At 50.2% G+C, this 26,344-nt stretch overlaps 1 protein-coding gene across 3 annotated transcripts in view; it reads left to right on the top strand.

Annotated features, from left to right (window-relative positions):
• LOC149359135 (uncharacterized) overlaps positions 1 to 26,344 on the top strand; it is a 57,906-nt gene that overhangs the window by 22,887 nt on the left and 8,675 nt on the right. For 2 of the 3 annotated variants that reach the window (XM_089571377.1, XM_089571375.1), the window contains exons 2-7: positions 7,354 to 7,425; positions 14,542 to 14,919; positions 16,544 to 17,510; positions 20,783 to 20,862; positions 21,933 to 22,262; positions 23,386 to 26,115. In XM_089571377.1, the coding sequence (XP_089427503.1) occupies positions 7,354 to 7,425; positions 14,542 to 14,919; positions 16,544 to 17,510; positions 20,783 to 20,862; positions 21,933 to 22,262; positions 23,386 to 26,115 (4,557 nt within the window). The remainder of the gene's footprint in view (positions 1 to 7,353; positions 7,426 to 14,541; positions 14,920 to 16,543; positions 17,511 to 20,782; positions 20,863 to 21,932; positions 22,263 to 23,385; positions 26,116 to 26,344) is intronic. The other variant, XM_089571378.1, reaches the window with a different exon arrangement.

Raw genomic sequence — 26,344 nt, 5'->3', positions numbered from 1 at the left:
GGTTGGGGTTTAATGTCTCAGTACTGCGCCTTGACTTTGAGGGACGTCACAGTGGAGGGATCCGAATTAAATATGACCACATGCAGCGCATTTAGCTCTTTGTAGCCCACTGTAGCGAAGTCGTGGCATACCGTTTGCATGTCGTGTACTAATCACTACATGGAGGTCTCATATAAATACTGAATTCATAATCCGCGCGTTGCTGTTAAAATGCTTCGCGCCACTTTGAGCAGGATGCGAGAAAAAAAAAAAACATGTGTGAATGTGCTTCTTCCAGCCAGCGTCCAACAATCCGTCATCTCATTTTATGAGAAATGTTGCAGGGAGAATAGGATGACATTTGTTGGATAAAAATTGTTTAGTGTCCCTGGACCTTCCAGCCGGTAAGAGATATTCGTTTTGGTCTTTCAAACAACTAGGAAAAGCTGCACAAAGTGGAGAAAATGCTAATTGTTGCTAATTGGTAACGTGTCAATTTTTTATATTTTAGCGGCGCTAAAACAAATGATATTGGGATATCAGTGTTGGTACATTAGCTGGCATAATGTTAAGGTACTGATTATTTTTATTCTTTCATAATGTGGACAATAAAGGGTTAACCTGCGTTGTCACCGCGCAGCACACAAGTGTTTCCGCATATAGTCTCCTTCAAAATGTGGTCGCCACGGTCGGAATTAGATCTGCAACCGAATACCACAACACAGAAAAGAGTCCCGAACCTGTTCAGACCTTTTTCCCTTGTGCCTACATTGTATGTTTCGAACCTAAAGAAAGTAATAACGTCTGTCACTATTGTTTTAGTAGCGATTCTTGTCCTCAATTTCTTAATCATAACTTTCTTTATTGAGCGTGAATTTACTGTGCCTCGAGGGAACAGGAGCGCGCAGCAGCTCGAAAGCCATCATAATGACTGGAAAGCCAACGTCGTCCATCTCGGCTTGCTTGAAAGTTGTGGCGTCACCTTGCGGCTCCCTCGGAAAAGGAGCCATGAAGTCATCCGTGAAATGTATTCAATGTGCTGGATAAAACCGTATCTGCGTAAATAACTCCTCCTGCGCAGATAGAACGACTGTCTGCCAGTAAAAGCATGCAGCCTTTCGGAAATTATAGAGGAGCTCCTCAATTCATGCATGCAAAAACGACTGGCGATTGACTGTTATCCACGCGCTGGCCAATCAAGGCAGCCAACGAGAGAAATAGAAGCGAAGGAGCAGCGCAGTCATAAACTGCCCTTGAGTGCGATCAGCAGCGTGCATCCGACCGCTGAGCAGCTGACGCCAGCCCATAGCTGCCACGGCACTGCGCGGTATTTCGCGACACGGAGTATATGCGCACTTTCCGACGTCGTCTCGACGGGAATTTACAGTCTCGGCACGCGCGCCCACGTGCCGTGCAGAGCCTAACCTGCTTCTCTTTATTTTTTGCTGACTTTTGTTTTGCTTGCCGGACGTTCTCAAAGGTTGCAGAGACGCCGAGGAGTGATATCCCTTCTCCACAGAAAGCTGGGTGCTTTAGCGCGCAAGCCACTAACGCCATGGCATTGGTGGCGACCATGGTGGATGATGGTGCTCGGTTCACCCCAGGGTCACGGCTTCAAAGAAGGCCTTTGGGTCCACCGAGACGCACGCGCGCGTATGCCCAACTGTTACCTCCACGCATAAGCGGGCCACCCGAAGTTATGTCGGAAGTGCCGCGATCAAACGGCGCACTGGGTTGACCTGTTACACGAAGAGAGCGGGCCCCTTTCTCGTGATGCGTCCTCGTATACGGAGAGCGGTTCTTCAGCCTCGTGAGCATTCTTCCGGACAAATTACGGCACATCTCTGACAAGGTGCGCGCGGCGGTGTTTTGAGTACGCGACCTAAGAGAGAGAGAGAGAGAGGGGGGGGGGGGGGGGGGGGGTACGCGGCGAGAGCACTCCCGTATATTCGCGGTGGCATAGAATAATCACCCCTATTGCGCGACGTCTGAGAACTCGTCACCCTCGTGAAAGCGCATTTTGGCACAGAGACTCCTTTGAGGACTGCAGATAAAAACTGCAATGTGTTGAGTGGCCGTGGTGTGCAACGGAAAGCGACGAAATTCATCCGTTTCAAGGAAGGTGTGAAGTCGATCTTTTTATTAGTGAAAGGTTTAACTGCTGCACGATAGCTATATCCATTCCTTTTCTCACTGATTTCCGTCAAATCGCAACTTGGTTCTAGAACTGGCGTTTTAGTACGTGTCAATTCGCTGCGAGAACAATGCGCACAACACAGGTTAGATGAAGTGAACAGTTAAGCTTTCCGCTTCAGCGGTCACTTTCAGCATGAGTCGATGACAGTGTTGCATTACTTTCTCTTTTGCGGTGAAGCCGGCGACGGCTTCAAACGCCTGGGCGTTGGCCGTGAGCATCCTGAGCGGGCAAACTAGAAAATATGCAAGAAAATATATAACTGCGTCTGTTGATAAGAAGGGCCCACAGGAGAAGTACCCGACGACTGCCCAACATGTACTGATGCACGAAAACAACACTAATCAAACTTGACGTAGACACACAAATCAGACAGTGCCGCAGCTGACCTACAACTGAGAAAACTTTTGGCATAAGTGGAAACTCCTCCAAATAATAGGGTGCAGTGCAAACAAGAAATATATGAAGCGCATGCACTGCATGCCGCAGGCGATACAAGCGCCAGCATTTCGTCCGTATACTTCTCGTATAGCAAGCGTGCATTGTTTTCTGAATCGGGCGAGAGCTGCTAACGTCTCCGTATACGTGCCCTGGACTGAAGGCTCCATCAAAACGCTCTAGAAGGCTTCTCATTAAGCATTTTTCATTTATTACCTCGCACCTGAAGGAGCTCGGAATTTTTCTTTTTCGTTTGCGTGTTTTATATGCTTTCCACTTGTTTTCAGCCTATTTTCTACATCAACGCTGTCAGTGTGCATCCCTGTACGCTTAAAATGTGTTACTAGTTGTTGTTCAGTGCCAGTGTTGTTTGCCTTGAGTTTCAGCGCTTTCTTGATTAATATCCAGTGAAGTCGGAGGCCTCAGATTAGCGGCGCGGCATACCAGTCGACCTCGCGCTTAAAACACGCCGCATTTAAACTAAATGGCGGTAGCCTCATGTTTGAAACACGTCGCGTCGTTCAACAGCTTTGAAACATTTTCGATGAAAGGGCTATTGCACAGCTTATTGTTTCTCCAATGGATATGGGAAACACCTCTGGCTTAATTTGCATCGCTACTGACGCCGTTCATTGAGCAACGACGAATCATAAGGAAGCGTGCGTGGCAGGGTCCACGCACTAAGACTGTAGAAAAAGCGTATAGCGCAGAATTTAAGTTAGGGCGCGTTAGCAACTTGCCGAAATCGATCCTATTATTATACGGCTCCTTACTGAAAGGTAAAGTCGAGCTAAACTAAAAACATGGGGTTGCCCGCTAAGTGCTGAAAAGTCCTCTATGCGGCTGGATTAACTTTGAAGAAGACAGTTGTAAAAATAGGGATAATAAAAACCGGACGGGACACTTAAGGGCAACAGAGCGCTGTTGTGTGACTTGTGTGTGTTCCTTCTGTCTCGTCTTTGGCGCTGCAGATATAGAAGTTAAAAACCATCTCGCCCAGCATACTGTAATGGGGTTAATGTGCTTACATGTGGAATTGGTCATTCTCTACTTTACATTCACAGATCCCTGGCAGTCCTCATAGCACTCCTGGCGCAGTGGTGCAGCGGTTAAGCGATGCGCCACTGCCCCGGCAGGGGGCTGTTTAGAACACAGCCAGCGGCGGGTTTTGTGAAACCCAGGTTGCTGTTCCAGAGCGAACTCTCGCGACCAATCATTAATTTAACTGCCACATGCCACGGTAGGCAGGTTGTGATGTCGTCACATGGTCACGTGACTTAGGTGACAGGTGGGCCACCTGCTTTCTTGCTCACAACGCCACCGCCGACGACGCCGCGGTTTCTGCTGAACAGGAAACTCAACGCTATCACGTTAATAATGCCGGTAGTAATAATAATAACATCAATTCGTAGATTTTATGGCAGAACTACACACGGAACATCAGACACGACGTAGTAAAAGTCTGCAGACCGATTTCGACCTTCTAGGCTTCTTCTAACGAACACAGATATCTCGGCATACGCGAGCGTTCTTGAATCTCGCCTCCATCGGTTACCCTCAGGCACTGCTAAAACGTTGCTACCGAGCGCAGCGCTGGTCAAACGTGTTGCTTTTCCTTCCTCCTTTTTCCCTCACTGCATCGCGCGATTTTTTTTTCTTTCGTGCCTACTAAATGCTTCTAGCGTCCTTGCACCTTCCCTTAATGCAAACGACTGCTTAGGCGTCCGTTGCGAACTGGTTCGCATACCTGCCGGTCGTATATTTAAGAGCGACCAGAAAGACAGCTAATCTGATCGCGTTTCGGCGGCCGCAGTCTTTGTAATCGATTTGTCTTGTCACCGGGGGCGGTCTTATCTCTGCGCACAGCACAGGCACGCGCCGCAGAGGCAACGAAAGAAGAGGGACTGTAGTTTCCCGCACTGTAAATACCGAGCGAGCCGATGGTTTCCGAGCTACGGCTTTAGTTGGTCCAACCAAGCCACACAAGCCACTCTCGCATTTCCTGCATACGAGCAGCTCTCCGCCCGGCGCTCTTTCTGAAGCTGCCGCTGTCGTAACACGAAGAAAAAAAAAAAAAGAGTGGCGTGTATTGAAGCCGCAAACGAGCTTTTGGGCAGGGCCGACAGATGGCTGCATCCATGCATGCAGCCGTCATTTCCCGGAGAACTGCCAGCAGATTCTTCCCGCTCACTCTTTGCGTCGCGGCTGTTTGTATGGGAAGTCATAAACGGGTTCTAATTGCTTTTTCTTATGGACCACAGAGCTCATTTGCGGTGCAACTTGAAAGCTGTCCAGTTGGGAGGTCTTCGCCGGTCGATGAAGGGCTGAAAGTCGCACAGGCGACGTTGCCACTGTAGCGTAATCAGAGCTGGGGAGTTTTTGTTTCTGGCGAGGCTGTGCGACACAGGCGGAGAATTTGCCGCAGTAATCAATGTAAGGTGAACCCTGCCTGCTTCTTAACGCAGCCACCAGAATCAGAAGCTTAGAAGCCAGTGTTATCTATTTTGTTAGCAGAACTATTATTTATATTATTGCATATTTGAGCAGCAGCACATGCTACGTGCATTGGCTTAGGGAGCACAAAGAATAAAAGTTTTTAAGGCAGGAGCACATTTGACAGTTGATTTGCCACCAAACATGACTGCGAGCGTAAAAGGAGGACGGCAAAGAAAGGCAGCGCAATTGCTACAGTAGCGCGTTTTGCCTTCTGTTCTCTGTCGTAGTCCTTTCGCGATTCGCGAGTACTAATGAGCCCAAATTTCAGTTCAGCTTGTTCGACGCATTTTCCAGCCCGCGGAGCTCTCTGAATAGATGTTTGTCCACAGTGGTTGTACTTCAGGGGCGGGAGATGGAAATGATGAATTAGTGGAATGTTTCGTGCGTAGCTGCCGGATATTTCGTCCAGCGAGCGTGAGTATGACAGTCTAAACTGCCCTTTACGTGCATCGTTAATACTGACGGAATTCAGCGTGCATATCGATCTAAAAAAGTTTAGCGGAAACAGACGCATACCACGAGAAACACGACACAGACACAGACGCTTGTCTGTGAAAATGCGCGTGCGTGTGCGTGTGCGTGCAAGTTGTGTATTACGCGCAGCTCATGTAAAATAAAACCGGTTAATTTTCAGCACGTTATAACTCTCCGTCGGAAGCAACGCTCGCGCCAGAATCGCCCAGCCCGATCTGCTTGGTTTTTCTCGTCCCCTCCGATCCCACGCTGGCACGCGCCTCACTCCACATCGATGAGTGAAACGGGCGATGCGGTCATCCCAGACTTATCTTCGCACCGAGAAGCGGCCGGACAGCTACACGCGTGCCAGTCTAAATTTGTTGGCGCGGCGCGCCGCGGTTGCCAATCGCTGCCAGACCGACGCCTCGCGGCACGATATGCGCCGCCGCGCCCCGAATTGGACGGAGAGGTTTTGACGAGCTACGTCGAAGGAGTGGTGCACTGTTTGCCCGCCACACACGCCGGGTGTTTGCCCCGGCCCTTCACGTCGTCGGCGTCAAGAGGCGCTTCAAAAACCGCGCCTCAATGACGTGGGCGTGTGATGCGCCGGATATAGAGGTGCGCAGCTTGAGGCAATTTATCCCCTTGTTGGAGGAGGGAAATGGTTGTGCTCATCTAGTACATCGGGACGCGTTCGCGCATACTGGGGTTGAGATGATTATGGCGTCTACAGTTGAAATTCTCACTAAATTATCCTTCTTTTCGGTCACCCTCCATAAAGGTAGCAATGGCTGGGTAAGCGTAACAACTAGGCATGTTTGGAAGTGGTGCTACTGATAGAAAGCAACGATGTGTTGATACGAACGAGATCCCTTGTGGTCACCAGCGTTCAATGTAATGAAGAGTGCGGTGCGCATAGCAGGTGTATTTTTGTTTTGTTTCTGATAGCGAAGAATAACATGGTAAGGATATACGCACGAAACCCCAGAGGGATGACTTACGCGCCCCAGAGAGTTTTAGCTGGGTTAATCCCGGATGATTTCACTTCGCAATATTACATCCTAATTCTTACTTAGTGGCTCATTTGGGATCAGAGTATGTGGTCGAAACTGTACTAAGTCAAGTAAATCTTGTGCTACTGCTTCCGCTGAAATAATAAGCGATTTCTTTATTTTGTTTCATGTTACTAAGCCATCCTGATCGCCTTTTAAGTTAACGCTCCCTCGAGCTCAAAAACTGCTTACTGGAGACAGTTTGTCTTTTGTACGCATACAGGACACTGCGACCGGTCTTGTGAATATCTTCGTTTCACTAGCTCATATCCTGAGTAGCTATCAGGTTAAAAAAGAAAGAAAACAAGCCGATTGCAAGATATTACAGAGCAAGCCTCGGCGGGGAAAGAAAGCTGAAAACTAAGAAACAGCTGACAAGGCCTGAAATTTCTGGAAGGAACTTGGGATAAGGGTGTGGGATCGAAGAGCTCTAGCTCTCGTGTTTTTTTCGGTCAATTCAAATATTGTGGAGTCTAGGTCATAATGTATAACGTCCACTTGTACGCGACGCTCCGGGGCCTCGTAACATGTTCCTGCGCGTAACCTTATCAAATGCTTCGCACATTATGGTTTTTCTGGTTCACAGAGCCCCACTTGTACTTGTCACTGTGTTCTAACCCGTATAGTCATGTGCGCGCACTTCGTATTTTTGGGGGGAACAGTGGCAGAGCTCCGTAACGCTCATACGGAAAACCAAGGGCTTTATTTTACACACGTACGCTTTTTCTGTCTTCACAGGCGGCTCGAGCGCCGCAGCTCCTCATCCTGGCAACGCTGCTCTCGATTGGATTCTCGCAGCCCGTCACGCAGGTGAGTTCTTGATACCGCGAGGCCCGTATTCGCGTCATATAACACACGTGACGCCCAGGTGTACGCTTCGTGTCACTTATGTGCACTGAAACATTCCGCCTAGACAGTGCTAATGTGCAGAATTATTTTTCGACGTGTGGTGTGGTGGCTTATTGATGAGCTGGACAAAATGGGTGGGGTTACGTATCTGACGAAAAAGAGTACAGGTCATTTGCCTTCGAATATGATCGGCGGCGACTTGCATACAACCAGCGGCTAAAGTGATCCCTACGTCACCGCCTTGAGCGGATTTCGCCCGTTGAAAGCAACAGGTTCTCTGTCTGCTCGTAAACTTGGGAGGCACTACGCTTAGCTAGTGTGACTGACCCCCGCTCGCACGCCCGTGGCTGCCGACGACGCCGCACCGGAACGAAACGAGCAACGCGCTTCTCACGCGAAGGCTCAATTAAGGGATTGTTGGGGCAGGCTGCGCCTCTCGGATGCAATTCCGCGCTGTTTGCCGGCGGGCGCCATCACGACGAACGGCTTGATGTGCGCGCATACGAGCGCCGCCGGCCACTCACCCGGTCGCGAGTAAGTTTCGCAGGCGTATCTGACTGCCGTCGGTCTCGCTGCATTTCACTCCTCACTTCAGCGAGCCCCTCCGTACGGGCAGCTGGATGCTACGCGTCATTTCGTTTTCGTTCAGAGTGAGTCACTACCTTGTATGGACTTCGGTTGCGTTTCTCAAGACCGAAACTCGCCGAAGGGTAGTTACAGAGACGATGCCGGGGAATTACCCTCTCTTACTGACTGCGGCGCTTTCAAAACAGCAACAATATGAGAGTTGGAACAGCGAGGAGCTTCATGCCGAGTGGGACGCTTAATGATCGAAGTTTCTAGAAAGCACAGGTGCGCTCTTACGGCCGTCAAATGTGCTTGCACGGCAGTAATTGCCAATATATTATTCTTAAACCAGAGTAAAAAGACGCTTCAGTTCAGATGGAAAATATCTTTTAGAGCCCCACACAGCTGCTGTGCCTGGTAAGACACTTGAAAGGTAAGACTAATAACACTCCTGACGAGATTCATGGTGAAGATCCTGGTAATATTGCTGAGCAGCAGTGCCCATTGCATGGTTAATCATTTTCAAATTGTGCGTACCAGTCAGGGTTTTTAATTACGTTCATTTAAGTGCTCATATCGCACTAAGAAGAAGTGCTCCAGGAAAATGTGGAATGTAACGGCCGTGACCGCAGCCCACACGAGACGTCGTGTGCACGGAGGTCGAGACTTTCACTTCGTTTGCTCTGCGCAGACGAGCCATAGCCACATCGAAGGTGCCTCAACAGTAGTGAAGTCTGTTGCGGTGTTCGCCCTACGAACAGCATTTGAAGTCAAACAGAAACGACCGCGATTTGCTACTACAATGAGCGGACGGCCGACCATCCACTTTATTACTGAGCCTTCGCGCAGCGTAATTGTTCAGCGACGCATATGTTCGTCTAATTGATGGCCGATGGCTATCGTGCTCTGCTAGCTAGCCCCGATGTCTTCGCAGCGCAACCGTTAAAAGTTAATCGATTACAGAACTGGAATACCGCACTGCGATGTCCGGCAGCTGGAGAAGCTCTCACACTCCACTCTTCGGCGGGTGTGTGATCTTCATCGAGCGAACAATGATCTTCCCACGGGAAGTGCGCGGCTCTGCCGCCGTGGTGCGCGCGAGTCGCAAAAACTCGTCTTCCAAGGCAACATCGTGAGCAACGCGCTTCTCCGCTGTGTGCAACACGCGGCAGGTCAATGTCGCTTCTTCGGCGCACCAGGGAATCGGCTGGGAGGAGGCCGATGGAGAAGGGAAGGGCGTGCTTTGGCGCTTTGGACGTTCACCGCACTGCGCGTCCCAGTTATTAGAGGCGGTCTGCGGCTTCAGCGTCGGCAAGGGTTCATACACGCGTCCATACACGACGCGCATACTTATTGAAGGGGACGGGTCGGGTGAACCCGTACTCATCTGCCTCTATTCGTGCCGAGCCCCCGATCGAAGGGGTCGGCCTCTGTGGAGCATTCAATACTGCAGACGGCGGTTGTTTGGGGAGGGTAAATCAATCGAACGGGCCATATTCCTTCCGGATCCCTTAGCCGGGCTGAGCTTCATGACGCAGGTTAAACGTCGATCAGAGGTGATGAAAGTGAAATTCGGCGATGTACACGCGCTAGCTTGTGAACTAGGACGAAACTTTCATAAAGATTATCGCGTATGCGACGAGATCAAAGCGAGGAAACAAGCGCCTCGGTTTGCATCGACATTTTGACGGCGTGTCCGAGTGTGACGCCATTCTGCGTCAGCAAATTATCTTTCGCTGGCAGATTTATTCGGCATTAGCCTTCAATTGTAGGTCAGGACGCATGAACTTATCCTCTAAACTCCGGCCTCCGTCCAGTCGAAGCTGGACTCCGGAACCCGTGGGAACCGCGCACAAAACTGACGAGGTCCTTTCTACAGTAGGCTGTGCTGACGCCGGCCAATTGGTTGTAAGCATGCCGAACAACTGAACCCTCAAGAGTAATTTCTTTATCAGAGTGGCCTCTGGGTATGCGCGGCACCTAGCGCTCACACTACGTTCAGTGCACTGGTGAATAAAACGAGACATGCTAGAATAAACATATCTGGCATACTTAAAAAAGCGGCCACGGCGGCTCATTATGTTCCGTCAAGTGGCGGAGCCCCGGAGCGTCGGCGTCGTATTCTTCCAGACTTGAAGCCCTTTGCAGCCGTTCTGCGGACGGATGCAGCGTACAGGACGACACGCATCAGCTCATTGTCGTCCTTTTGTCTCGAGGCGCGTCGCTCTACGCGTTGCTGGGATGCCAGAGTCGGGCTTTATTTACGGGTCGCTTCGCGTGCCTTGTTTCTTCTTCCTGTTCTGTACTTGTGCACCGGTAAGAGAGGCCTTGCTCCTGGTTCCACCTGGGACGAGAGGGGCTCCGTCCCTGTTCCCGCGTACACCTCGCTTCCGCCAGGCACACCACTCCGGAACGCGCCCTGCACGACCCTGTATATATACGCTATACACAGCGCGTGCCGGCGAGGCTAATTCGCGGCCGTTCCCGTTCCGCGTTCGGTGTTCCCGCCATGAGAGCCACTTTTCTCGCGCTCCCACGTTTTCCTTCCTTTTTTCTTTCCCTTCTGTCTCTCTCTTTTATTTACTTTTTCACTCGTTCTGCTGGCTCTGCTGCTCGGTCGAGGTCGCGGGAGACGGCGTCGTCGCTCGGGTCAAAGCAACATGCACCGACGCCGCAGTCACTTTCTTCTTTTTTCACGCTCCAAGCGCTCTCCCCCGTCTTTCTCCGCATCTGTGCCCGCGCACTCTGCCCCGACGTTCACTCAGAGTGTGTCTGCTCCGACCTCTTGACATTGGCGCGCGCGCCGATCGGCGCCGAGCGAGCGACTTGATCGACACCCGTGAGTGTGTGTCTACGGTGACATTCAATTAATGCGGCGTGGATACGGCAAGCAGCGTAGTTGGCGGGCCGCTGGTACCTGTGTGCAGAAACGTCACAGGGTTGATTAATGAGGAAGCCCTCCTTGTGTACCTGGGAGGTGGAGACGGAGACAAAGACCTGGATAGCGCGACAATAGCGAGCGAGTGCGGCGCAGGATAGCTATAAACAGCCATGCCACATCTGATTTCCGCAGCTTCACGCCCAGGTGCGCTCTCGACAGCGCCTGTCTAGCTCTCATCACCTCCCATGACCCGCTCCGTCTGGTGTTTTCCCTGAATGACCCGGATCAACGGTATTCGCCGGCTGTTCTGCATAGAGGCCTGAATACAGCGCCTTCAGTGGGCGCCCACAGTCTCAAGTCAACCGCAACACCGCAGAAGTCAAGCACACGCTCGCACATACGGTTTACACTACCTAATGGGCGTTGGTAAAAGCGCGGTAACGCGGCAAGAGCATCATGAGACGCGTTGATTATTCCGCAATTAGTGTAAAATTAATCCCCGCACGCAATCTTTGTCGCGACGGGGAACTTCTGAGGCGCAGTTAACTTGTTACCTTGTGTCCCCGCCGTGAATAGCAGGGCGCGGGTGAAGCGAGACCCAGTTATGCGCGTTTATTTGAAGAAGGCGAGTACTCGGAAAGAAGCGGTGTGAAAACAGCCTCCCGAAGGGAAGCCTAGGCTAAATGCGGCTTCATTCCGGCGCGCCGTCGAAACGCTTCGAGCGTGGTGTTCCTCGCGGACACTGCAGCGATTACCCGAGGGCCTTCCTGGCCTCTGCCTATCTGGCTTCCCACTCTATAATTCTGCTCTGAACTACGACTGCTCCCTGCTGCCTCAAGGCGCTGGCTAGAACGCTGCGCCGTCGGCTACCGTGGATAGTGAAGGCTGATTCCAAGATTTGGGACGTCCCCTGCGTCCGCAGGAACGTGTGCTTCCTGTCTGCGTGATTACGCGGCCTGAGGGAAGTGTGCTGGGCGGCTCGGTAGTGTCAGTCCCGGTAATCACTGGGGTTGCCGCTCAATGAGCGATGCTTACTGGTTGATTATCTTGTTAACACAATTCTCAGTGACACGATGTAAGCGGCGCAGTGAAATGGTGGAACCCGAAAACGCTGGGTTCGAGCAGTTTCACTTTTAGAAAGCAAACAGATCACAAAGACATTGTTGAGCCAAGCTGTCCTCTGTTTTCGACTTTCTACGTCCGCCAAAAATTTAAAACAGGATGCGCAATTATAACGGGGCGAGGAAAAATCGGTACACGTCTTGGTTTTGGGGCTTGGAATGGTGAGAGAACTCTTCGAAAGTCAATACATCATTTGCGCGCGGGTGCGCACACGTCTGTACCATTCTACTTCATTTCTTGGCTACTTCATATGTTGTAGGTAAAAGATAGGTTCCATCCTTGCTTCTCGGAAATCTATAACGTTGCGGTTAAACGGAACGGGGCATCGAGCTTGCTGATGATGTAGCTTCGTTACTGTTGCCATCTATTCGATTTCCTACGTAACACATTATATTCCGTTTGTTCTGCGTTTGCAATGATGGCAAAGTATAGTCCTTTATTACTATATCGTTTTTTTTCTGTTGGCCCCGTGCGGCGCGTGAACGTTTTCCGGACAACGCTTCTAATCTGCACGGCTGCCTGCCACACGTGCAGCGTGGCGCTGGACACTCAACATCACCGCGGCAATTTCCAATGTTCGGTGTACGCGCAATTGATTTTTCTATGGCCGCCGGAAATATCTGCTGTGAGCGCAGGCAGCAATTTACGGGTTAGATTTTGCAGCGAGGAGAAAGAGTCGGCCACAATAATTACCGCGCTCGCGCAGAATCTGTCGGCACTCTCATGATTTCTAAAAATTTAGAAGACCCCCATTGACTTACGCGGTGTTCGCTGCAGGCAGCGGACAGATATGCCAGTAGGTGATATTCAGTATGTCCAGGAAAGCAGGGCATGGCTAAGCCTTTTACCTTGCCATCGCCACTGAGTACATGATTAAATGAACAGAACTACCGTATTTTCCGGTATATAAGACGCGGCTTTTTTTCAAAAATCTTGCTGGTGCGTCCTATACAAGGGTGCGTCTTATATGCGACATTTTCTGTTTTTTTTTTTTTTTGCGAGTTCAGAAATTACTCAGGTCCATGTTCAAGCTTTTTTCACCGAAAAAACATCACTACCAATAACGCGGTTTTAACACGGTTAATACTTCAATACGGGGACCCCCGAGAGCAACTTTATTAGGTGAACTTTATTATTAAACGGTGGGGATGCCGACTTCCGGAATCATAAACCCGCGGCCGTCTCGCAGGCACCAAGCAAAAATAATGTGAAATGCCAAAAGATGGCGACAATCGCGTTTCTCGCCATTGTCAAGAGAAGTCGGCGTTTCTTTCAGTCACCCTTTGCAACTTCGTTTGCTCCGTGTACGTAGTACGTACGTAGTGCGAAGAGAATGTTTCAGCTGGGTCGCCTCCAGAAATGGTCGTGCTTTTTGATAGCGCATCTTAAGATGAATACTTCCAAGGTTTTAAGTTAATATAAAATGTTCTTATGTGCATAAGGAGAGTTCCTTCGTTCTTTTTTTCTTTTTTTGCTAAATCGTGGGCGGGTATGGCGTGAGTGTTGCCTTTTTCGATCACTTAGCGGTGCTTAAGAACTTCTCACAGGTAAGGTGCATTTTGCAATGGTCGCACAAGCATGTTTAATTAAGCCTCACTAGCCTAACTGGGTAAATTGGGATGCGTCTTATATACCAACTTTTTCAATGACAGCCTGCATATATGGGGGGTGCGTCTTATACAAGCGTGCATCTTATACACCGGAAAATACGGTACATGAAACTGGAACACTGGAGTACCTGCAAGTATGCATGAAATTATTTACAAATGTCAGATTGTCTGAGGTCGTTCACAATCTTGCAGTTTCCATTAGCCGTCGTTCCGGAACGTGTCGTCAATCGCGAAAAAAGCGGATGGGCCAATTTCTCCTCGCATCGTCACGAACGATGAACGTCATGCAACTTATTAATGATTGTTTCATTAACCACAGGATGAAAATTAATGCATCAGTATACTTTGAAATTAGACCCGAAGGAATCTCACGGCGTCATCACAGCATGTAGCCTTGGTCAAAAGTTTTCGGGGCGCACGGTCTGCTTTTAGGCCGCATGGCAGAGCACTCATGCGCCCTTACAGACCAAAGGATCTTGAAAGGCAAAGACAAGAGTTCTCGCCTTACCGAAGTTTACAGCTTGTTGGATGCCTTGAAAGCTCTACTATGCGGCTGAAAAGGAAATCACGAGGGCGTGCATACAATGCCGTACGTCCGAAATGACTCAATTTCAGTTCTTTCCTGTTGCCCGACTGCGTTCTTGCATAGCAGTCACTTAGAAAATTTTCAGCTGAACTACAAGGTGCTTTATCTTCTACCCGAATACATATCAGTGTCATAATTCGCTTTAATGGCGAACTCCGGCTGTACAAATTCTTGAGGGAGTGTCAATGTTCTTTTTTTCCTTTTTCTATTCTTTTGTATCACTCTGATTATCCACTCCTGTACTACTAGCCCTTGATCTGGAGTGAAAGTATGAATGACTAAAACAAAATGAACTGTGCTCCCGCGGGCAGCCCACGCATGAGGACCTCCGCGAGAGCATCAACTCGCCTATGCCGTACGGCTTCAAGTACGAGGCGTACGGCGAGGACGGCGGAGGCCACACGCGCGAGGAGTCCGCCGACGGCAGCGGCCGCGTCGTCGGCTCGTACACCATCTTCACCAGGGAAGGGCTGCTGAGGCGCGTCTTCTACGAGGCCGACCACAACGGGTTCCGCGCCCACATCGAGACCAACGAGCCCGGCACCAAGACGTCCAACCCGGCCGACGTCACCATCGTGTCCACGGCCTCGGAGGGCGGCGGCGGCGGGGGTACGGCGGACGCACCCTTGCCCAACGCTGCCACGACGAGGCCCGTCAAGACCACGTCACCGGCTGCCGGCGGCACGACCGTGAGTGGGCTTTCTTCTCACTTAATATGCATGCCCGGGTATGTATGTGTGTCTGCGCGCGCATACGAGCATTTCGCTGCGGTGCGATGCGCCGTGAAGGATATGTGAGCGTATATGCTAAACGCATACGCCGCGCTTTGAAAGGCGATTATGCCTCTTCGGCGTGGCCCGCTGCAGGGTGTCCGTCAGGTGGCGGTTCTGTGTGCGCGGTATCGGGGTAAATCCTGGATTCTGGAAAAGTAGTTCATGGCTGGAGTGAGCGTCTGGCGCCGTGAAGAGCCCCTCCTCTCCGGCTTTTGGAGACAAGTCACTTATCGCGATGGGCTTTACTTTGTTTGCTTGGGGAGTGTCAACGCGTGTCAGGTCAGACGCCATTCAGTCGTAAGACGCGAAAGCGCAGAGCTTTCGCGTCTGCTGGAATGGCGAAACTCTGTTGCCCCCTGGTGAGAGACATAACTAAGCAAGCGCAACAACTCCGTGATGCAAGCATGCTCTCAGGCCCTGTCTTGGCGCGTAGATATCAAATGATACTCCCTGCAGTTTTCTCCTTAACGAGTTTCTGGTGAATTAAATATATATTTTTTGCTGCCACGTGGTTTGTTTCGTGTGGGCTTTTGCATGTTTCTTAAGTATTTATTTTTGCATTTGTGCACAAATCGCCATGCTCCCCTCAGAATTACTGCCTGAGAACTTGCTTCCGGTAAGAGCTTGAACGTTAACGACCACTTCTCTTCTACTCTATGCTTCACGGCTGCTTAACCACACTTCTCTCGAACTGACATTTAGGTTGCTAAGCAGCTGAGAGATTGTGCGCTGCTAGTATTTGATTTTACGTACCTTGGGATCTGTGAGTCATCCCGTTACTGATTGGGGCAGTCGAAAGTTTTGGCAACAATTCAGCTTTCTCAGCACTTCTCAGGGGATAATTAACTACAGTTTTGCTGTAGCCTTGTTGATGAATACGAGATCGGCAGAGCAAAGCTAGACGAACTGATATGTGTGGTACAAATGCCTCCGTTTCCTAGTATGTCAAAGTGAAAAGCGTGTAGTCATGCACACGCATAGTCCACACATGTGCGAAGCTGTCATAGAGTTGTTGCGAAACACGCACAGGCCATGTGTGTACGATTCATGACTAGACAATCACGCGCGTGCAAGTATATCTTCCCCAGAAAGCTTTAGGGTGAAGATGTACTTGGCACATGCATGGTAATCCAGTCTTAAATGTTGTCTCTGTCAGGATAACTGAGAAGGGTGTTCCTTTTAGCTTTGTTTAACGATTTCGGAGAGACCGACAGTTACTTAAGTACTAAAGAAATATGTATTAGTCCTTTTTCAGCATTCCGATCACTACAATATTTGACGGCACAGGTGCGTTAGTCAACAGTCATCATCATCATCACCTGACTACGCCCACTGCAGGACAAAGGCCTCTCCCATATCTATAGTGCTAATTTCTAATCAACTGAGCGGGTCCATGGAAAGTCAGGGGAGATTAGTTGACCTAAGTCGCATAGATCCGACAGATGTTTGAAAAGGTCACGATAAAATCTCTAAGTGAGGGCACGTATAGCGCGAGGACTTTTCTTGAACACCTACGCATTTTTTTTTTTTGCTCGCGCAGGACCAAACGGCCGAAACGACCACCGGCCTGCCCCCTGGGTACGTGCTCCCTGACCGCTACCGGCCAAATGCGTCCAGACGACCCCCCGGATCTGAGCTGCTGACATCCCGCATTTTGACGCTGGACAAGCCAGTCGACGGGAATCAGGTCTATCCGGGACGTCCCGGTTTCGAGTCGGACACCGATGTCCCGAGCCCACCGGTGGGCATCCATACCGGACTTCCACCCGCCGGCATCGTTCCCGTGGGCCCTGTCCAGGTGACCCGTGTTCCAGGGCGGCCTGGAGGCGCTCCGGTGTCGAGACCTCGTCCCCACGTCAATTACGTTCCCTCTAAAGAAACATTCGGGCCCTCCCGCCCTTCGTTCGACGGGTCATTCAGGATACCCGCAGGTTCGTCCGGAGGCATCTTTTCACCGTCCCAGTTGGCGTCCAGAGGGAACGTTGGAGGTCCTCAAGCGATTGACCAGACTGGGCATGGCGATGGATACTCATTCTCAGCTGACAGTGGCTCTGGAATACCAGGTCCTGGTTTAAAGGCTGCCTTTCCCGGGTCGCCAGCTGCTCCACGCGGGCAAGGTGTGGGACCACAGAAATTTGGTCCCGAAGGCACAGGTGCCTTCCGCGGTGAGTCCGGTCTGGGCCAGCGTGGGCCGCAGTATCAGCCTCCCGGACTCGGTGCACCGCTGTTCACACGCGTCACTCAAGGTTCTTCAAAGTTCCCTGGGCGAGTTGACTACGGCTCCCAGCCAGGCTTCCCTGGAGCGAGTCGGCCAGCGTTTCCCGGTGCGCCAGGAGTCCCTGGTGCAGTACCTGGTGGAACTAGACCGCAGTTTGGCAGCAGAGGCCCCTTCGGAGGTCCACGTTTCGGACCCGGCGTCAGTGCAGCTGGACCACCTCTCGATCAGTTCGGAGGCGGTGGACCCGCGGGAAATCGCTACGATATACCCGGACAACCATTTGTTCCAGGTGTGTATTCAGCTTTCCTTAATCGCAGTGCCTAAACATACAGCTTGCTCTTCGTTAGATGTATTAAAGCACATGTATTGCGGCCGTAAGCCCTCTTACCACAAAAACAGCGCGTACATTACCGGGGTGCTCCACCACGGCGACACATGCCATACGCGTTACGGGAGATTAGTACTATTGCAACACGGGTTGTGAAAGCGAGTGTTATGGCCGGAACTGCTGTTCACTCATGTTTATTAAAAGTTATAAACATCGATACCTTCTGGTTTAGCGTTCGCTGTGCGTGTTTATTAATGCGCATACGTGCAAAAAAGAGCAACGTCCAGTTTTCTTTCTTAGTTTTTAGCAATCCCCTTCGGCTTCCTGTGTACACCTGCTGTTGTTACATCTCAACAATTTAATATCACTTCGAATGCTAGTACACGGTTTACTCTGGACCTTCTGCTGTCCCGGAATGGGTTTATATTCCTAGAGCCATGAGACGAAAGCCAGTTTTTCAGCGTACGAGCCCTCGTATGCTGGAGACGCAGTGAGGAGGATGTCCTTGACGTCAGTTATCGCAGAATTCCGTCAGAGACTTTTGTTGTTCACACGGCGTGCGCTCCGGATGTGCGTCGATATAGGAGTCGGAAACACAACCAAGACGGCGATAAGAAACGCAACAATGGATTCGCGCGTCGGCTGACATTTTCGACACACTAAATCACTCACAGATGGGAGCTAAAGCGGATGGTGTGCGTGATTGCTGCGAAGGAAGCAGCGTGTGATAATGCCTCAGTGCAGCGGAAGACGTCGAACCTGCGTTGATTTAAGGCGCCACCATTTACAGCGGCATTCGTGAGGGTGGCTTTCTATGGCGCAAAAGGCGTTGTATGTCGATACCGGAAACTGTCGCCATCTCCTGCTGTCCGATGGAAACGTTACACACTCAGATGTTAAAAGTGAGCAAAATGAATGCATGGATAGATTTAATTGTCATTCCCTTTGAATCGGGCGGTGGCGAGCGCCTCTTTACCTCGTAAATTAAAGTGGACATTGAAATTATTTCGCACATTTTCAGAGACTTTCAGTCCTTTGCTGGTTCTTTGTCAGCCTACGGTATTTTTTTCCTATGTTCCGCGCTATATTATTTTGATTTCTGTGATGAATTGATGTGTTGAGAATACGGCGTATGTGGCCACTTACGACGAGCCGTCATGGGAGAGAAGAGAGGGTCAGCTGTCCTCACTGCTACGGATTTCCTTACCGAAAAATAAAACGAGAACAGAAGCCTTCTGCTCACACAGTCAAGCATGCACGCCACTCTACAGCTAGAGCTAATGTGAAGAACACAAAAAATTGCGAGCGTTTAAGCTTCGGCTTTAAGATTAGAACGACATAGCGTCATGGGTGTCCCGTTCGCATTGCCTAATCAACACTCACACAGTGACCTAATTCCTACTTAGCATACTCATAATTACTCATGCATGCATCAGTACGTATTCTATATATGTGGAATAGGCCACTCTCTATATTTATAGCTGGTTCGGTGTCCTCATACCACTCTTCGCGCAGTGGTGCAGCAGTTAGGCGATGCTATGGCAGGCGCTGCCACCGGTGGGGCTTGTGAGACCCATGTTGCTCTTCCCGAGCAACCTCTCGCGACCAATCATTAACTTAAATGCCACCTGCCACAGTGGGTAGTTTGCACGCAATCCGGCATAGAGTTTCTTACTATTACCTAGAGGGAAAGCTGGCGGCGCTGCACTTCAGCCACCATGGACGCTCAAAGCATCATGGGGCGGTGAGCTACTTGTTGCGGAACAGTCGTAGTTTTTCAGGAACACGGAGTGGCACTACTGAGTTGTTTCATTCCGAAAACGCTGTTCGTGTGTGCGGGGACGACTTTGGCGCGAACGCAGTGTGCAACACTAATAGTAGTGAACACGACGCCAATAAAAGGTTTCACTTTTCTGAAATGCCATTAAAAACCTCTTATAATGTTTAAGCAACAATATTTTTTTTGAAAACATATTTACTTTTGAAAGTGCGTCTGTTAATAACGAAATATTAGTTTTTATAGTGTTCATCACTTGGCCAATAGGAGAGCGAGTCGTCTCTTATTTTGGGCAAACTTTGCACTTAAATGCTTTTGTGCTCGTTTGTTGCAATCATTAGACAAGATATTGAATGTTAGGACGTTTGTAGTTATCAAACAGCTTTATTTTTCTATTATTTTTTGGCCAAAAGTTGCAGTTCCGCAACAAGTATAGCTCACCGCCCCATGATGCTTTGAGCGCCCATGGTGGCTGAAGTGGTCTCGAGGGGTCGCCATGCAAACTCCCATAGACGGGCTGCCAGCTTTCCCTCTAGGTAATAGTAAGAAACTCTATGCAATCCGGTGAGCAGGTTGTGCTGACGTCGCAAGGTCACGTGACCTTGTGAAATTTTCGCGTATTTTTCGCTCACGGCCAATGACGCCCGCTTTTCTGCGACACAGGGCCCTTAGCGGTGTCGCGTTAAGACTAGACGCGATAACGTTAATTGGTTGAGGCCCATATATGCGGAATTGGTCGCTGTCTACTTTGCATTCGTAGATCGCTGGGCGTCCTCATATCGCTCCTGGCGCAGAAGTGCAGCGGTTAAGCGATCCGCCACTGCCACGCAGAACGGGACCCGTAACGTTATCGTGCTAAAATATCCATTGAAACTTATCTGAACCGACGTCGCTAGTGTTAGCAGGAAGGCCATCCTCACTTTCAAAGACGGGTGTTGTAAAGAGCAAACGCAAATGGTTTGGCACGTGACCAGAACAGACAACTGTACGTTTCTCTTGAAGAGTGACGAAATTTCAGCCCTCCGATACATAAAATTCCCGGTAAGTCGTGCAGTTCTCTGTACAAACAAGTACAGCTATTGAAGATTTCTGTGTGCACAGGTACTTTCAAAGGCTTTGGTGCCATCTGAATGGAGCGTGTATATTTAAAACCTTTAACAACATTGATTCCAATTCAGCAACGTTTTCCCTGATGGCATTTTTTTAGTTTTTTTTTGCGGTGACCCCCACAGAGCACAACAGTTAAGTTTATGAAATTTAATTTTTGAAATAGCAGAATTTTCTGTGAGTACTGAACGGAATGCGATACCTGTTACAAATTTCACAAATTAAGCGTTGTAGCGCACGTAGATGCATAATATTTTGTTAGTGAGCCAAGACGGTATATGTCTCTGAAACAATTTAATCTATTGTTCCTTTTGCTGAAGGTTCCATTTGTGCGGCATTTTCAACGCAGGTGGACTTGGAGGAAGCCAAGGCCCGTCACCGGGGCCACAGGACGGCACTGGAGCAGCTATTGACGGTGGAGACAGCGGAGTAAGTATGAACGCACCTATACCCAGTAAAAAACAGTGAGTTGAGTTTAGCGTAATATACTGCATCAAAAGATACATAAAGGTGAGCTGCTTGGATTACCTCACTACAAATGCAAGCGCAATACTGTGCGGAGACGCGCATGCACAGCAAAGGCATGTGACGACAAAACCGCGGGACAGTAGACTAGAGCTATATCTAGACAGTTAAGCAAGGAAATCTTGAACTTAAGGCGTGCCGAACTAATACGTACTACCTGTTGGTTGAATTCTAAAATAACCACTGATTTACAACTGTCAAATTTTACTGCGGACGCCATTCAAATAAAAAACTGATGAATTTAAGACCAGGGTCTTGTTATTTTAGTGAGTAACAGTTTCTCGATCGATGCTTACAATCTTTAGCATGATATGCGCTGTGAAGGTTGCTTGAATTGCAAAAATATGTTTGAAATGAACGCGTGGACGCTGTGATAGGAGAACTAAACACCGAATGTTGTCGTCGATAAAGGGACAACGCATTTTTTCCTAGTCGAACGAAACTGAGACCAAGTTAACATGACCCGCCTGAAGAGACTTCATCATCTTGTATGATGATGCCGGTGTTTCACTACGATGCTATGGGTGCGCTGCGCGTTCGTCGTCGTTTTCGCGGTTTCGACCAACGCGTTTAAAATAATCTTCCAAAATGAGCACTGGTAAAATGAGCGAATAATCACCAGTGAAAAAGCCGCTTAGTTAAGCTACCCGCAGTAGTGGTCGGCGGCGTTCATGGGCATGTTAATGGTAATGACACCTCTGTTTGCTTGCCTGCTTCTGTTTTCTCTTTTATCTGTTCCTAGACCATACGGCAGGTGATAGAGTTCTTTTGGTTAACCGCTGTCTCCCTCACGTGTTTCTGTGCCCTATTTCCGCTGTCTTATTGAAACGCACCTTCTGTACTTCGATCGCAGCCAGGGCGAAGAGCAAGGGAATGAGCAAAATGAACTATGCATTGAAAGACTCAATCGTTGAATCACTGCCAAAGCGTAACGACTGAATTTAGTTGGACGCACCTTTTTCTTTATTCGTCAGGACTCGAGCAACGAGGACGGCTTCGCTCCGAACGATCCTCGGCGGCCGTTCCTCTTCAGAAACGAAGACCAAAGGCCGTCTGCTCCCGTGAGTCCTTCTGGCCACGGCGGCCCCGGCCAGCAGCCGGGAACTTACGCCATACGGGCGGACAACGGGAAAATTGAATCGGTCTCCTTCCAGCCGGGCCCCCAGCGGTTCCGGGGCACGGGTCCGGACAGGCGTTTCCAGGGAAACCGAGGCAACGGGCCGCGAGGACCTTTCCGACGCCCTGCGTTCGGAGGCACCCGACGCGACGATCCGTTCAGGCCGTACAAGCCCCGCCCCATTGAGGTGTGCTCACTTTTTCAACTTCTTTTTTAGAAATTCTCGAAGTTGGTTCTAACAAAAAAGAGGCATTCTGTTCGTGACACGACACACATTAAAACGGCAGTGCACATTTCAGGACTTGGTGGACAAGCGACCAAGCATCAGTGCCAATTGTGGTTATTAATGTGTGAGTTGAGGGTGTTAGTGCACACTTGTAATTACAAAAAAATAAAACGCGCCCAATGCGGCTGTGGAACGAAGAGGAGAGAACAAGCGCTGGCTATCAATTAACGACTTTTCCTCCTTTTCTAGCTAGTAAATAAATGCAGCTGAAAAAAAGATGAAATAATTCCGAAGAAGGAAGAAAAATAAGACGAGAGAAAAAGAAACAATGGAAGTTAGAAAAAAATAAAGAAATAGACGGCTTAGTACAGTTAGCCCTTTTCATTATTCCTTTATTTTATAAAAGGCCAACTAAATGGCTACTGACACAGCGACACCGCCGTCTCCACTTTTCTGAACCGTACCGGCCTTGTCTATTTCGTACGTACTTAAGTCACGATTTGAGGATTTCCGTAGACTCGAAGAGTAATGAACAAACCCGCCTGTCCCGATGTAAAAAACGAAAATGTTGCCTGTAGAACTCCATACAAGAGAACTATCAAAAGTTCTTGAATTACTACGCGTTATTTTATGTTCGAAAAAAAATACTATAGTTCACAACGGGCTCATTATTTTCTGACCACTGTGTACAAATTTCGACTGATGGGAAACAAACAAAAGCATTGTGTTTATATTTACACCCATGTTAAACGAGGCACAAGCTGAGGGTCTTCAAGCTTGAGTATGGTAGATACTCATCCCGATACCCTCCCTGCCTTTCCTTATTTTCTTTTTTTCCCTAGCTATCTTTTCTCTCCTTAGGACGTTTTACTTCTTTGTTCCTTAACGCCATGCGTAACAGTGAGCAGGAAGTTCTGAATTCACCAGCGAAAACTGTTGCACTGAAGTGAAGATTTCTCTCGTTCTTTCTTTTTATGCATCTACTCAATTACACGACTATTTTAAGGATAATGCTTAAAAAGAAGCACTGTCGAAATAAAACCTCAAAATTATTTCGTTTCCTTTGTTGCTTTCCTTGGTGCAGAGTGGTCACCCAGAACCCGTCTTCGTCCCGCAAGGCCTTTCTGGACCGGGCAGCGGCCCCACACCGTTTGACACGGAGGACCCACAGCGGATCGATGGTTCGAGGTTTCCCCAGCAGCCCTCTAGCTTCGGAGGACAGAGACCGGGCGGTTTCTCGACGGGCCGCCCTTACCGGAACAGGTTTCCTTCCAGCGGTCCGTACTCACCGGCCGGACAGCGGGACCAGTTCGACAGAAGGCCGCAGCAGCCTCTCACGCCATACGCACCCGGCACGCCGGTGCCACCGGTACCCGCAATAGCGAACGTGGGCAGCGTCCCGAACCCACGAAACCACTTCGCCAATCGTGTCTTTGACCGTACCCCTGCCGACACGCTTGGCAGACCTGTGGGCCAGCCTCCCCTGCACCCTCCTTCCTTGATTGGCATGGAAATTATTCGCTACGGTCCGCACGGTCCGCAAGTCCACAAGTTCAACGGCAGCGCTGGGCCTGGGTCATTGGCGCCGCCAGAGAATCTTGAGTTTCGTGGGCCGTTCCAGCCGTCGAGGTTCCCCGGCAACGTTCAGAGAACCCCGCTGTCTGCCAACAGGCTTGTGCCTAGGCCTCCATTGCCTATCAGAGGTAACGTGAATCGGGTCTTGTACAGTGAAGCGCCCCAGCAGCCGACGTTTCCCAGACGTCTTGGTGAACCTAAAGGCCCCGAAGAGGACTTCGGGGGTGCGTTCGAAGGCCTGATTAGGGACGAACGGCCAGACCTGCTCGAGCTGAGACCTAAACAGAAGCCGTCCGGAGGAGTGTCCGGAAAGGCTGGTGGCGGCCTTGATTTTCTGGAAGAGCTTTTGCCGTTTTACGAAAAGGATTTGGACATCAATAAGAAGGGCAATGAAGCTGCCGGGGAAGACGACAGAAAACCAGTGGTCCACGAGCCAATAGTGCCAGAACACCGCGACTTGCTTTGTGATGACGACGATCCAAGGTTTTCCGACCCGAGAAAGCCTGGTTGCAAGAAGCCGAAACCACTCGGAGGGGATGCAGGTGGCGCTACGGAACCTGACGGCAAGAATAACGAAGCACCCATCGACGCTGACGAAGAATTCTTGAATTATAGAAATCCGTTTTCAGGTGTTCTTCCATCCCCTGGTGCAGCAGAAAAAGTGGACCGGGATGGCAAGAACTTCCAACGCCCGTTCCTCGACGGAGACAAGAAAGTGATCCCGGTGCTCATTGACCGAAACCAACCCAATCCGGGCACACTGGAAGGGACCGTTGAAGTCACACGAAACAAACTTTCCCCTGGTGCTGACGAAGCTAGCGTTCCAGGTAGGCCATCTGCTCCTGAACTTGGTGCCGAAAGCCCCATTGAAGGTCGACGAGCATTTGGCAACGACGGTGTATCTCCAAGGAACTTCGGAGTGTTTCCGAGTCCCGGTCTGGCACAAGGCTTCGGAGGACCAAGTACAGGCAAGAGTGGTGCGTTTCCATCTCCCGTGCCACCACCTCAAGATGGGAACTTGTTAACCTTTCGAAACATTCCCCAACGTGGTGTGAACGATCTGAGGGGCATCCAAGACCCATTCAGAAGAAACTTCCAACCTTTTGGGCAACCAGCCTTCGCGCCACCTCAGCAGACGGTTCGCTTTGGTCAGAGATTGAGTGGAGTGAGGAATCAAAACCCTCTGGTGCCTTCTCAACGTCCATTTAGAACACAAACTCGAATTCAGCCACAGCCGCAAGGCCACGTCGTGTTCCCTCCGCCACCACTCCACAGAAAAGCCGTGCTTTCTCCTCCTGACGGTATAGACAGCCCCGAAAGCGGCTTCGGCGATCCCCTGTCGTTTACTTCCCCTCGGAACCAAGGTGCGTTTCGGTTCGGACATCCTGTAGGCGGGTTTGGTGAACCTGGTCAACGAAAAGATACTGGCGCTGGAACATTTAGCGACGTTGGGGGCACACCGCCAAGATTTGCTTTTGTGGACTCTAGGAGGCTTGGACAAGGGGCTGTAAAGACACCGGTGCAAGGTTTAACCACAGGTAGAGAAGACGGAACACAGGAGTTCCAGGGGCAACTTGTATCGCAAGGGCCCGACGCATTGGCTCCTGGCTCTCTCAGACCCACCTCGCCGGCGGGTAAAGTGAAGTTCCCAGAGGAGAACATCGCGCCACCGGCCACATTCACGTTTTTTGATACAAAGAAGCCGACGTTAGTGCCCAATCGTCCTCCTCTTAACGTCGTCAGAAGGAAACCGCTGAAAAGTCCATCTGATGTGACTGGGAAGAGTGGCGATGTCCAGCTAGCACCGGAAGCGCCGCAAAACGTCCAAGGGCTGGAACCCGGTAGCCTGCTGCGAAAGCCACTTCTTGCAGGCAACGGACAAATAAATGATGAACTTGATAGGAGGGCACCCATTGGAGTGCCGGGTCCTTTCAACTTCGTGGACTCACGCAAGCCATTGGAGATTGCCAGGCAAAGAGTCGCACAAAGGAGGCCGCAGGGTTTCGATTCAGCTCGCCAGCCAGGAGTGCCACCGCTGCGACCGGGTATATTGACCGTAACAAGCGCGCCCTTTGAAGGCAACTTGGACAGTGGCCGACAAGGCGGCTTTCCTGGTGCGCCGGAAGAGCTTAGAAGGCAGCAGCTACCACAGCATGGGCCTAGTGGTACTACAGACGGCGTTGCGGAATTCCCAGCAGTCTTGATCCCTCAAACTGGGCCTGGGCGTCAGCCAGTACAGGTGGGCAGATAATATATCTTGATACTTCCTTTTTTGCTGCTACTCTGACGGCTGATAAAGGTCAAGTCCTGGGCTTTCGCCTTAAAATCCGTCATTTAGTTTTTTGTCTCCTCAAGACACCTACCGTTTAGTAAACTCGCTTAGCCCCAGCCAGTTATCGACTGCTCAGCAATTTCCTTTTCAGCGAAACTGCCGCCGCGGTGGCGTAGTGGCCCGTATACTGTGCTAT

The sequence above is a fragment of the Amblyomma mixtum genome, chromosome 2, assembly GCF_055824585.1.
Source record: "Amblyomma mixtum isolate Tamu chromosome 2, ASM5582458v1, whole genome shotgun sequence".
NCBI lineage: Eukaryota > Metazoa > Arthropoda > Arachnida > Ixodida > Ixodidae > Amblyomma > Amblyomma mixtum.
This window is presented reverse-complemented; position numbering and strand designations above follow the sequence as displayed.